This window comes from Corvus brachyrhynchos, unplaced genomic scaffold, assembly GCF_000691975.1.
Source record: "Corvus brachyrhynchos isolate BGI_N302 unplaced genomic scaffold, ASM69197v1 scaffold369, whole genome shotgun sequence".
In the NCBI taxonomy this organism is placed as follows: domain Eukaryota; kingdom Metazoa; phylum Chordata; class Aves; order Passeriformes; family Corvidae; genus Corvus; species Corvus brachyrhynchos.
The window spans coordinates 671,359-683,112 of record NW_008246055.1 but is presented as its reverse complement, the minus strand read 5'-3'; the positions used below and the strand labels follow the sequence as shown (position 1 = coordinate 683,112).

Below are 11,754 nucleotides of genomic sequence, written 5' to 3'. Positions count from 1 at the left end.
GTGGGGAAAAAGTCAGAGCAAACCCCAACCGTAAAAAAGAGTTTTTTGGAGGCTTGAGTTGAGCGGGAGGTTAGTGCCAGCACACTCCAACCTCAGCTGCCCCCAGAGCTCCCCCGAGTTATGGGATTAGTGAGAAATCACATGGCAGGCATCAAAATAACACCCGGTGTGGCCGTAGGTACCTTCAGGGGCTGGTGCCTTTTGAGTTATTTACTTTTTCCCTGGTGCCAGTGGAAAATAGGGATTTTTAAGGCAAATTCTGGGTTGCAGTGTGTGGAGGGAATGCAGCAAATACTGCCCAAGGCCCCAGGTAGCACAGGATGCTGCTGGACTGGGGGTGCTGACATTCCAACAGGCTTTGCCAGGGCTGGAAGAGACATGGTGAAGTATCCTCACACCCAGGGTGCTCTTGCACTCTCCAGGTAACGGGACAGGGACAAGACAAGGTGGTTTTTGCTACAGAACTGTGGCAAACGAGCAATTTTTGGGAGGAGAGGGGCCTTGTTATCCCCTTGCAGCAGTGAAAGGCAAGTGGGGTCTTCCCAAAAGGCAGTTTTGTGTCCCTCTTGGAACACCCCCAGCATCCTCTGGGGAAGGAGGGGGCCTGGCAGCCCAGACGGGAGGTGATGGGCAGTGGAGGAGAACAGCTGGGTAAATGATTCGCTGCCCTCGGCGCAGGTCTCTCTCTGCATCCAGTTTAATTGGTGAGAGAGTAACTGGCGGGGCCTTTTCCGGGCATCATTGACCCTGGCACGTCCTGATCAGCCCCAGGGCCACCTTTCCCTGGGAACACACTGCAGACCCTCTGATCCTCCCAGGAGCTGCGTTTGGGGAAGAAACCTCCCCTGGCAGCCCAGCATGGTCCCCTCTCCTTCAGGCAGTGGTGCTGCCTGCTCTGGGCCGGCTGTCGGGAAACTGCCAAGCCGGGGTTCTGGAGCCTACAGGGGCACCTGGCCGGGCTTGGCCATGCTGGGTTGGGTGGCTGTCCCTACTCAGGGACAGGGTCACACCAGCACGTCTGACACTCCCCTCACCCACCGGCGCAGCCATCCAGAGCTAATCGGGGCAGACAGGTCCCCCTCTTACCCAGCTAAATACTCTCACTGTTCCTCAGTACTGAGGCAGTTGTAAGCTCTGTCTGTCTCCTGTTAATCACTAATTAAAGGCTTGAATGTTCCCTGCTGTTTGGGGTATTAATAAGAATTTAATTGCACAGTTTGGGGCTAATTACCTGGTAGCTCGCTTCCGCCCTTGTACAGTATGCCCAATTAAACAATCATATGATCAATTAAACAATCACAAGATCTAATAATTTGCAATAATAGACTAATTAAACGTTGACACCTTGCAATGGAGCAACCTTTTGTCTCCCTTTTGATGGTGTTTGAACCCCTTCCCAGGCCCTGGCCACCCCAAGACCTCTCCTCCTCCAGGCTTGCTGCAGATGTAGGAGCCTGGAATGACGGCACGAGGGGCTTTGGGAGAGAGACCCTGGCACGGGACCGGCAGCGCCATGCACCGAGGCACACGTGGGGCAGGCAGGGGAGCCCGCAGGGCAGGAGAGAGGCTCACCGCCCCTACAAGTTCCCTGGGAATAATTAGGGAAGGCAGCCGGATCAGCGAAACCCTAGACCGGCTGCTGCTGCCAACCCGCAGCAGATTTGAGCTACGCCCCTGCTTTGGCTGGAGGAGAGCCCGGCTGGGACACAGGGCACGATGAGGCTGCACCTCTCGGTTCCACGGGAGCCGAGACCAGAACAGCCCCTTCCCACCCATCCACACTGTCCCTCCATCCTGGGGAAGGCGTTGGGAGAGAAGGACTCGCTCTGCTGCTGCCGAGAAGCAGGAGGAGAAGTAGGACAGAGCCCTCCCCAGGGGGCTGAGAGGGACAAGGCTGAGGCACTCCAGCCCCGTCCCAGGAGGAGCAGGACTCAGGACGGTCAGACAGGTGTAAACCTCCTCTGCCGGGGTGGCTGCCTTCTCCTGCACTCCAGATCCGCTGGGATACTGCCCAGGCGGGGGTGGCAGGGGCACGCAGTCTGCTTGCCCACCTCCCAAAGCCATCGCCCTTCCCCCTGCTCTCCCCAGGGAAGGACCATGGCTGATGCTGCTGGGAACTCACTGGTTTCCAGCACATCGACTGGGGAGCAGGCGCAGAGAGCCCTGTCAGGGGAACTCCCAAGGGAAGGGGCAAATGTACAGGAAGGGGCACAGGACACAAGGGAATTACATGTGATCTTCCAAATCCCACCACCGCTCCGGGGACTGCTGTTTTCAGGCAGCGGCATCCCGGCTGGATCGCCACATCCCCCCCGAGCAGCCTGCGAGGTCTTCCCAGGAGAGCGCCGCCTCTTCCCCGCCGAGGCCCCGGATCAAAGCAAGCCCCAGGCATTATCCCGGTGCTCCGGAGAGTGCTCCTGCCGCGGCGGCCACAAAGGGAACAAGAGCTCCCGCATCACCAGCGAGTGCATCAATTACTTCCAGTGGCTGCCTCGTGCTAATCCGCTTCCCCTCCTTCCCCGGGCCGGGTGTTTGGGGGCCGGGCTGCCCCCAGCAGCTCGTGGGTGCGGGCTGAAACGGGCAGCAGTGATGGGGGGGAGGAGGAGGTGTGAGTCTGCAGAGATAAAGATGGGGGGTCCCCAGGATTTTGGTAATCCTGCTCCTGCCGGCCACGCTGCTGGGATCATCCTTCATGCCGCCTGTCCCAGGCTAAAAGCTGGGGGAATACGTGGATGGGGACACGTCCCTCTTCCCTGCCCTGGACACACCAGAGGACACACAGGGCATCCCAATACCGGATGCTGCTTGTGGGACATGCAGCCCCGATGGGGTGTCAGGAGAGCCTCCTGGGCCTGTGGACTGATGGCCTGCAACCACCAGGCACGGGCCCATGCTCTGTGTGGCACAAAGCTGGCACCGTACCCTCTTGCCAAGCCAGCAGCTTGGCAAATCCACTGTCACTGTCCTGGCTGCGACAGCCCCAAACCTCCCTGCTTGCCAAACTCACACGGACCCCCTCAGTGCAGCACAGAGAGGCCACAGTCGCCCTGTGGCAGCCACGGTGGGGCTGTGCCCTGTGCCAATGCTCAGAGCCCAGGTAGCACTTGGCTGTTTCACCTGTGCATTTCCCAGGTGAAACAACAAATGTTTGTCCTCACCTCCAGCTGCATGGATGGATGTCCCAGCATCGTGCCATGCTGCAGGACATCAGTTTGTCCCCATGCTGGAGCAGGCAGAGACTCCCGTGCACTGGACTGGGTCAAACCCCCATGCAGAGTGCTGGGGAGCACAGAGCCAAGAGCTGACATATCCCAACACGACCTGAAGCTGTACCAGCCCCACAGATCCGTGCTCACTGCCTTTCAGGGTGCTGCGGTCCCCCACCCTGCCCCTGGGCTGTCACTGAGCTACAAGCTCCTGCACCCACCCACTCTCCTCCTCTTCCTCCCCACTGCCAGCCACGCCTGCCATCCACCACCACGAGCCAGCATCACCGCTGTCTGACCACAGGACAGAGTCCGAAACCCCGCAGCCCCCAGGCTGAGCAAAGGGAACTTCCCGGGCAGCCTCTCCTTTTAATTGGTGCTAATTGCTGCGTCTGTTCGTGCTGGCTGGGGAGATGTCATTGTTGAAAGGCACAGAGGGGAAGGCTCGGGGAGCTAATCCAGCTTTCAGCCGCTAAGCCCTTCGAAGGCGGGTGATGGAGAAGCTCTTTCAGGTCCCTTCAGAGAGGGCACAAAGCCCGAGAGGGGAAAAGGAGAAAGAAGGGGAGCGAATCAACAGGAAAAAACTACTTTCACACGCAGCTCGGGGAAGGGTCTTTGTGTGTGGGGCTGTCGGGGGGGCTTGAAGGGATGGCGCTGCGGCCCCGCCTCCGCTTCCCTCCCTCGTTTATCTTTTCAGCTCCATCTGCCAAAAGGGTGACGCAGCTGGGGGCAGGATGCTCAGAGCAAGGGAGTCTCACCCCGCCCTGGACGAGATGGACAGAAAACCTGCAGATGCGCCTCAAAAATGAGCCTCCTCTGGTTTAACCCCTTTTGTGCCAGCAGAGCCCCCTCCACTGCTGTTGTGCTGCTTTACTGGAGGACGTGGCAGTGAGGCAGGTGCAGAGCGGGGCCACAAGGGGGGCAGCCAGCGGGGTGAGGTCCGCCTTGTGTCCTGGGAGTTTCCGTGGGCTCACGCACCTGCTGGAGGCCTCCCCTGCGCGACCTGCAGCAGCCCTGGGAGGGTGCAAGGTGGAGGGTTTTTTCTGAGCTCCAAAACTCATCTTTCTGGAACAAGTGGAAAAACACAAGGGCTGACGCATTCCCACAGGGCACGAGGTGGCTTAAAGCATCAGCTCCAGCACTTGCTTTGAATCCACTGCCTTTTTAGCCATTCTTAGAAGAAATCCGCTGTAACGTATATATTGAAGCGGACATCTGGGTTCTCAACAAGACATCGATCACAAATACTAACAAGTCCTTCTGACCTCTGGCACATCCATTGAGCCTTTCAGAGGCTGATTAATGGTACAGCTTTCCCTTGTCGCCATCCTCCTGCCACCCCCTGAGACCCGGGCTCCGGTCCAGGAGAAGGGAAAGGCTGTTCCTCCCTCCCCAGACCTTCACAGGGCTCTGGCATCCCCCAGCCCCATCCCAAACCAGCACAAAAGGCAAAAGTCTCCACCAAAATACCACAAAGATTCATGAGCAGGACAGCCAAGTAGTAGCAGTTTGATGTTTTGGAAATTTTGGTTTCATTTTGGTGACAACATTTTTAGCTTATGGAAACCTTTGCAAAGACAGACAAAACCACCACACAGACTGAACATGAAGGATGAAATGTTGAATTGGGATATTTCTGCAACCTCTGCCAGGTTTTTCTGCCTGTTCCCTGTCCCCAAGCACATCTCCCAGGGGACTGCTGTGGTTGCCCCTCCGGCCCACGGACAGCTGGTTTGCTGCCCAAGGGAAACAATCCCAGCTGGGCATCCCACATTGAGGTTTGCTGACTGGCTGGTAGACACCAGTGCTTTTGGGGAGGGTTTTTGGTGCTTTGGCTCATGGCTGAACCACTGCATCTCTTACAGGACACCTGCAGCAGAGACAGGGTAGATGGTTGAGCCTTTTCCAATCCTCCAGCACAGAGGATGCTCCCCAGCATCTCTGGACAAGCACATCCCACTGCTTTGGCTCAGCACCCATCGCTTCCTACCCTGATGACCCGTTTCAGCATTTCAGCTGCAGAAAACAAAGATGTTTAAAAACGCCTTACCCAGACACTCGTTGGCCTCTCTGGCGCTGGCCCGCTGCCAGGGCCGGTCGTAGTGGAAAGGCTTGCAGCGGTCACACTCGGGTCCCTCCGTGTTGTGCTTACAGTCGCACACCAGCTTCTGCTCCTTGTCCTTGACGCAGCGCGCTGCGTGCCCGTTGCACTTGCAGCGCCCGCCGACCTGCAGCTCCCCCACCGCGTAGTAGTAGGGGGTGGAGCCGGTGCCCCCCTCCTCCTCGCCGGCGTCCCGGCTGCCCAGGTCACGGAAGAGATGCGGGCGGCTGAACACCACGCGGATGTCGGTGGCCGTCACCCAGTCCTGGAGCACGGGGCTGCTGTCAAAGTCCTGGGCTGAGGGTCGCCCGTCGAGGGTGCTGAAGGCGATGAGCCCCCCGGTGAGTGGGTAGAGGTCGGTGAGGCCGTCGGTGCACAGGGCCTCCTGCTCGTTCTGCTTGGTGACGGTGGCTTTGCTGGGCTTGCCGTAGATCTTGCGGCACTGGGAGGAGTAGTACTGGTAGGGCACCCAGGTCTTGCCGTAGTCCATGGACTTGAGGATGGCGGTGGACTCGGGCCGGGGCGAGCAGAACTGGAGGCTGACGTAGACCACCTCAAACTTCTTGCCAAGGGAGAGGGTGAGGGTGACGTTCTGAGGTGAGTGGTGGAGGGTTTCCGAGCGCCAACAGGTCATGTTGGAGGCAGTGTTGAGGTCAGTCAGGTAGGCAGGTGGGTGGGCTCGGCGGGGGTCCGAGGCGTTGCAGTGCCGAGTCGGGGGCTTCCCGCACGTGCTGGAGGCTTGAACCTCCTTCCCAAAGGCAGCGTTGACAAATTCAGGGATGCAGCGTCGAGGAGCACCGCTCTCATCGTAGCAAGGGTCTGGGGGGGTCTGCTGGGCCACGAAGGGGTTCACTGTCTGGGACAGGCCCAGCATGGCAGTGGTGAGGAACAGGCGCAGGAGCTGCAGGACCTCCATCCTTCTGGGGAGAGGGAAGTGGCTCCTCCCTGGAGGAAGAACAACAAGAGTGAGTGGCACCAGCAGTGTCATGGCCACAGCACCACCCATGTTGGGAGGGCTGGGAAGGGATGGGAAACTCCTCCATGTCTGGCCCATCACCTGTACCCATCTTTCCACCCCATATCCACTGATGCAGTGTCCTGGGAGCGGGGCAGGGAGGCAATTACTTCGTGTTGCCTCTTCCACACCAATCCCTCACTGCTCATCAGCACCAATCCCTCACCGCTCATCAGCAGGACTGAAATACCATGGAAATGGGAAAAGGACCTGAGCTCTGGATGGAGGAGGTTGAAATCAGGGTACAGCCCTTCCCTGGCCTCTTACAAACTGTCCTGGGGTGACAGGAATGTTCCTGCCTGCCAGCAGCCCTGGCTGTCACACACAGCTCAGAGGTTCTGTCACTGCATGGCTGACAAGGGCTGGTGGTGGGGAAGAGCGAGGGGAGATCTTTTGGATGCAACAGGAGCTGCAAACCCCAAGTGATCCACCTGTGGCACAAAATAGCTCCTGACAGAGCAGGACAAACAGACAGCAGCAAAAACGCCTTGAAGGCACATTGTGCAAGAGGCAGGAGCTTGTTGAGATGAAGACCTGGGGCTCCTGAGCACAGCACCACTTTTCTTGCTGGCTGTGGGCACAGTGGCTTCTCCAAGCCAGGGGCTGGATCGCCTCCAAATTCCTTTGCCACACTACCCAGTAGAAAATGAAGTTATTCTGGCCTCACCCCCAAGAAATCCAAGTCTGGGTCTGGTGTCTTTGTTGACTGGGGGAAAGGCCAGAACCAAATGCAGGACCTGGCCGGGCTCCTCTGCCAGCAGCTGCAGCACAGGGCCAGGGAGCTTAGTGGTTCCCAGGGGATGTGGCCCATCTCCTGAGTTACTGGCTTGAAGAGTGGAAGAGGTCTGGAGGTCACGTTCCCTCCTGCTGGCTCGGACTGCGTGAAGGACCTCCCACACAATGCAGATGGGCCATGTCCCATTCTTACCAGAGCAGACCCCTGAGCCTCCTGGATGGGTGGGTGGCATCAGCCCTGCCATCCCATGGCTTGTGCTGAGCCAAAGCCAAGTTGTCCAGCCTCAACCAGCCCAACGCCATGAGCAGGCAGGAGGAGGGGATCCCCCGATCGTCCCCTCTCCCACTAGTAAATCCTTACCAGATGTCTTGTGTTTCTCTCTGAGGAGTGAAACCCTGCATGACCCAGCCCAGTATCCCCAGCTCCAGCCCCAGTGCCACTCCTGCCTGTCCAGCTGCCCACTCAGGCCAAAGGAGGCTCCAAGGAACAGCCCATTTCAATGATCCAGGACCTTGTTTTTGGTTTGTTATTCCATTTTGCAAAGGAAAAGGAGCCGTGACTGTGGAAGAAAGCTGCCTCTCCAGGCTGCCAAACCACTAATGAGGGGAAGCTCCTCCCTGCCCAGCCATGGTCAGCCCAGCAGCCACAGCCTGTGCCTGCCACAGGAGCAACAGGGACAGGGGCCTCAGCCCATCCTGGCACATCTCCTCCAGGGCAAAACCTGCCCTTGCCACTTCTGTGCTGTTTCCTCACTGCTTAATCCTCTGCTGGTGGAAAAAGATGTGAAAATTTGGCAGTTCCCTTGGTGATCCCTGCATTGCCCCAGCAGCACAGTTCCAGCTTTACCACAGTGCTGCAGAGCCTTTTGGGGATGCATCAGCCAGTGGCTTGGTGACTTGACTGCCAGCAAGACATAGGATTCTGTCCCTGGAGTGCCCAGAGCATCGAGAACCCGCTACTTGAGGAGTGTGGCTGCAAGGCTAGAGACTGCAGGGATGCAGAGGCGGTGCCATGCCACGGGCACCAGGCAGTGAAGAGCATCCCCCACCGCAGGCAGCCCACAGGGCCCCACTGGGACTCCCAGCCCCACTGCAGCAGCTGCCTCCTGGGCAGGAGATGAAGCCATGGCTGCTGCCAGATCCCTGCATCTGCTTGTTGAGCAGAGGCTGCAGCTGGTTAATCCCCCAACACAATCCTGACAGGGTGATCCCCAGCCCCTGCCTGGTGCTGAGCAGTGCACAGTGGGCACGAGCCCCTGCCAGCCCACTGGCAGAGCCCTGCTCCTGTATTCCCACCCAGCAAAGGGGCTGCAAGGTGCTGATGGACCCCTCTCAATGACCAGCAAGACCCGGCTGTGCACGTACTTGCAGAAGCCAGCACAGCACCTTTGGCCCTGTGGTGCTGCCAGCCCTCTCCCTGTCATTGTCCCCCTGCCACTGCACATCCCACAGATGGCACACAATCAGGTGCTGCAGCCATCACCTCCCATCCCACCACCCACAGGGCAGCACTAGCAGGGAGACAACCCTGTGGGAAAACCTCTGCACCAGGAGGAGAGAGGAGAAACCCCCAGGGGTCCTCAGCAGCTGCATCCATCCACCCCAGGGAGAATCAGGCTGTATGGAGCAGGGCATCTACTAAACCCTGCCAACAAAGGGTCTCCTCCACCCCTCTCTGCTGTGTGGCACCAAGGTGACAGGAGTAGGGACATGCTCAAGCAAAGGCCTTTTAATTTCCTGTCTGGTAAGACATAAAGGTGTGGGGAAACCCTTGCCCAGGGGAAAGTAACAGCAGCAGCGTCTCTGGTAGCCAGAGAAGAGGCCACAGGTGAAGCTGTTACGGGCACTGGAGCAGCAGGTCTAGGACCCAGGACCAGGTTACTACTGGTTTAGGCCTACACGGGGGCGTGAGCATCTCCTGCACACCCTCCCTGCCCCCAAGGGAAGCTTTGTCCCTCCTGCCAGCCTTACCAAGGCACAAGTCCCTGAGATTCAGTGCCAAAGTTTTGGTGGCTCTGCTGCTGGGGAGCAGCCATCGGAGAGCCAACGTTCGCCCAGCAGCACATCAGGCTGCGGAGGCAGGGCATGAGTGGAAATCATTATCATCTGCAGGACCACACACAGGCACGCACGCTCCGTGCTCAGCTCACCCCATTATCCCACTGAAAGAGAGCTGGGGCCAGTGGTCTCCGTGGGCCTCACCTCCGTATTGGAGAGGAGGGCAAGCTGCAATCTGCTCCCTTTTATGCATATTCAGCATGACCCTGGGACTGCCGGCAAGCTGCCAGAGAGGCCTGGGAGTGGGTATTTCTCTCCCTGGCCCCCATCTGCCCCCCCCTTTCCACTTCCCATCTTTGCTGCCCCCGGTTCAGATCAAATGGAGACATTGCTGACTAAGCAGAGAGAATTGGGATGAGCCCTGGGTGCCGAATCCAGCCCAGCACGCTCCTGGGTCTGGCATGAGGAGGGACGTGAGCATCCCGAAGGTGTCCCCAGCAAGGCTCTCGGGTGGCTGCCAGCACCCGTGGCCCGGGGGCATGCGGCGGCGGGGCTCACCCTTCCCGAGGAAGCGGCCGCCCTCCCAGCTCCTCCCCAGAAGCGGCTGCATTTTTGAGGTGGGCGATTTCCTCACTCCTCCACTCCGGGAATGCTAACAGCCGTGCGGCTTGGAAGGAAGTCATGCCGCCGGAGCGCTTCAGAAGTGCTTTAAAAAAAAAATTAGCTTCCACATCCAACACCTCCACACCCCTTCTCTCTACAACCACACACTTCCCAGAGCGACCAGCAGTGTTTCCCTGCCTTGTGGGAGACTTGTCAGGGCGATGCTCCAGCTCACCGTGGGCTCCTTTTCCATCGTCTTTCCAGGAGGCAGTGCTACCGAGGGTGATGCTGGGTGCAGATGTGCGCCTGGAGCTCCAGGTCTCCCGCTGCTGAGCCATCGGGTAGGTGCTTGGTCCCCAAAATCGAATGGATGAGGCAAGTGCAGCAGGTGAGGCAGGGCAAGGAGAGCAAGCTTCCCACAACGTGGATGCTGGCGCCTGCAGCAGGCCCAGGATCACCACCTGGCAGTCAGGGCCACAGCAACTTTGCTGAAGTAATTACAGGATTAGGTGGAACAACACAGGGCAGGGAGGGAAGCGGGTTATTAACCAGATTTGATCCCAGGACCTTTGCAGCACAGGAGCAGCCTTCTCTAATTAAAGTGGAGGGGAAGGCACGAGTGGTGCTTTGCTGTTGGAAAAATGTGGGCTTAGAGGGCAGGTGGTGGCTAAAGCTGAGCAGCCAGCACTGCCCTGGAAGGGGAGGGGAAAAGCCCAAGGAACGACAGGGGAATGGTGCTGCCCTCCTGCCAGGGACCTGTGCTGCTCCCCCAGCCTGGTGCCCCTGCACCAGTGCTGCTGCCATGGTGCAGCCAGCAGCGTTTCTCCTCCAGGCCAGGACAGCAGGGTGTGGGGGGGACTTGCTTCACTCGAGGAAAAGACGTGGCCTTACTTGGAACTGGTTGAGATGGGAACGGCTGGTTGCCGTGAGGTGCTGCATCGCCCTGTGCACAGAGATAAGGTCCTGGGTGCCAGCGTGGGGCAAGGACGGAGCCACCCACCCGCATGGGGTACAAATACACACAGCAAAAGCCATGGATCAGGAGGCAGAGATTCCTGGGCAAGGACCAAAGAACCTGAGTACTTGAGGGGGACCAACAACAAAGACTCTTTGCTAAGACTGGTCCAGGAGGACTGCTCGTTCCTGAACTGTGTCATCCCCAGTAAAGCCCACCAGCACCTCAGATGCCCTCTGAGAAGGATCCGGGGGGGGGGGGGGAGGTGGGACAGGACCCAAAGCAGAACAGGAATGATGTGCTCAGAGAAGCTGAAACCAGGCACAAGTGACCAGAACATATCCCTTAACCAGGGTATATCTGCTACTACAACCTGCACATTTTCACCTTGTTACAGGCCCTTTGTAGCGAGGGCATCTGCACTCCCTTGCCATACATGCTGTGGGAGCAAAACCCCTGCAGCTCTGCCCCAGCCTATGAACAAGATCCATCCTGGGAGGCTGCCAGCATCCCTGGATACCCAGGTCCCTCTCCCACCATGCCGATGCCAGCTGGGGGAAGCTTAATTCCTCCACCCAACAAACAGAATCAGGCCCAAACTCTGCTCCGGCCATGGATAAATCATTCCATGTGTTTCTGGGATATAAAAACACAGCCGAGAAGTATTTAAAGTGAAAGGAAAAACTCCACAGAGCCAAGGTACTGGTCCGGCTCAGCTTTCCAGAGGGAGGGAGCGTGCGCTGGGAGGGGCTGGAGGGATGCGGTGTGGCTGGGAGTGCTAATCGCCTTCCCAGCCACTAATGGAGCAACCGGTGCCCACTTGGGACATGGCTAATGGCACAGAGGAGATGCCTCACTTTCCTTTACAAGCTTCCTCATTTCTCCTGATATTTAAGTATCAGAAGCTTCTGAGTGCTTACGGCCCCACATCCGCAGGGCTGCCCACTCCACGCAGCCCCTTGGGCTCTCAGCCCCCTGCACGCACAGCTCAGGGGGGCAATTACACAGCAGCATCTTCCTGCAGCAGGCACTGCAGGTGATGGATATTGCAATGCACTCTTGGCAGGTCGGAGCCAGAATTACACAAGCCATCCGATCCCCCGGCGGTGCCAGGAGACGCGTACAAATTACACTGCACACA

The 11,754-nt window shown here is 58.4% G+C and overlaps 1 protein-coding gene across 1 annotated transcript in view; it reads right to left on the bottom strand.

The window, feature by feature from the left end:
* NTN3 (netrin 3) overlaps nt 1-10,145 on the bottom strand; it is a 27,805-nt gene extending 17,660 nt beyond the window's left edge. The window contains exons 1-2 of the mRNA XM_008642380.2: nt 9,894-10,145; nt 5,257-6,252 (exon numbers count right to left, since the gene is read on the bottom strand). Of these exons, the coding sequence (XP_008640602.2) occupies nt 5,257-6,252; nt 9,894-9,996 (1,099 nt within the window). The 5' untranslated portion in view covers nt 9,997-10,145. The remainder of the gene's footprint in view (nt 1-5,256; nt 6,253-9,893) is intronic.
* Between the last annotated feature and the right edge of the window lie 1,609 nt (nt 10,146-11,754).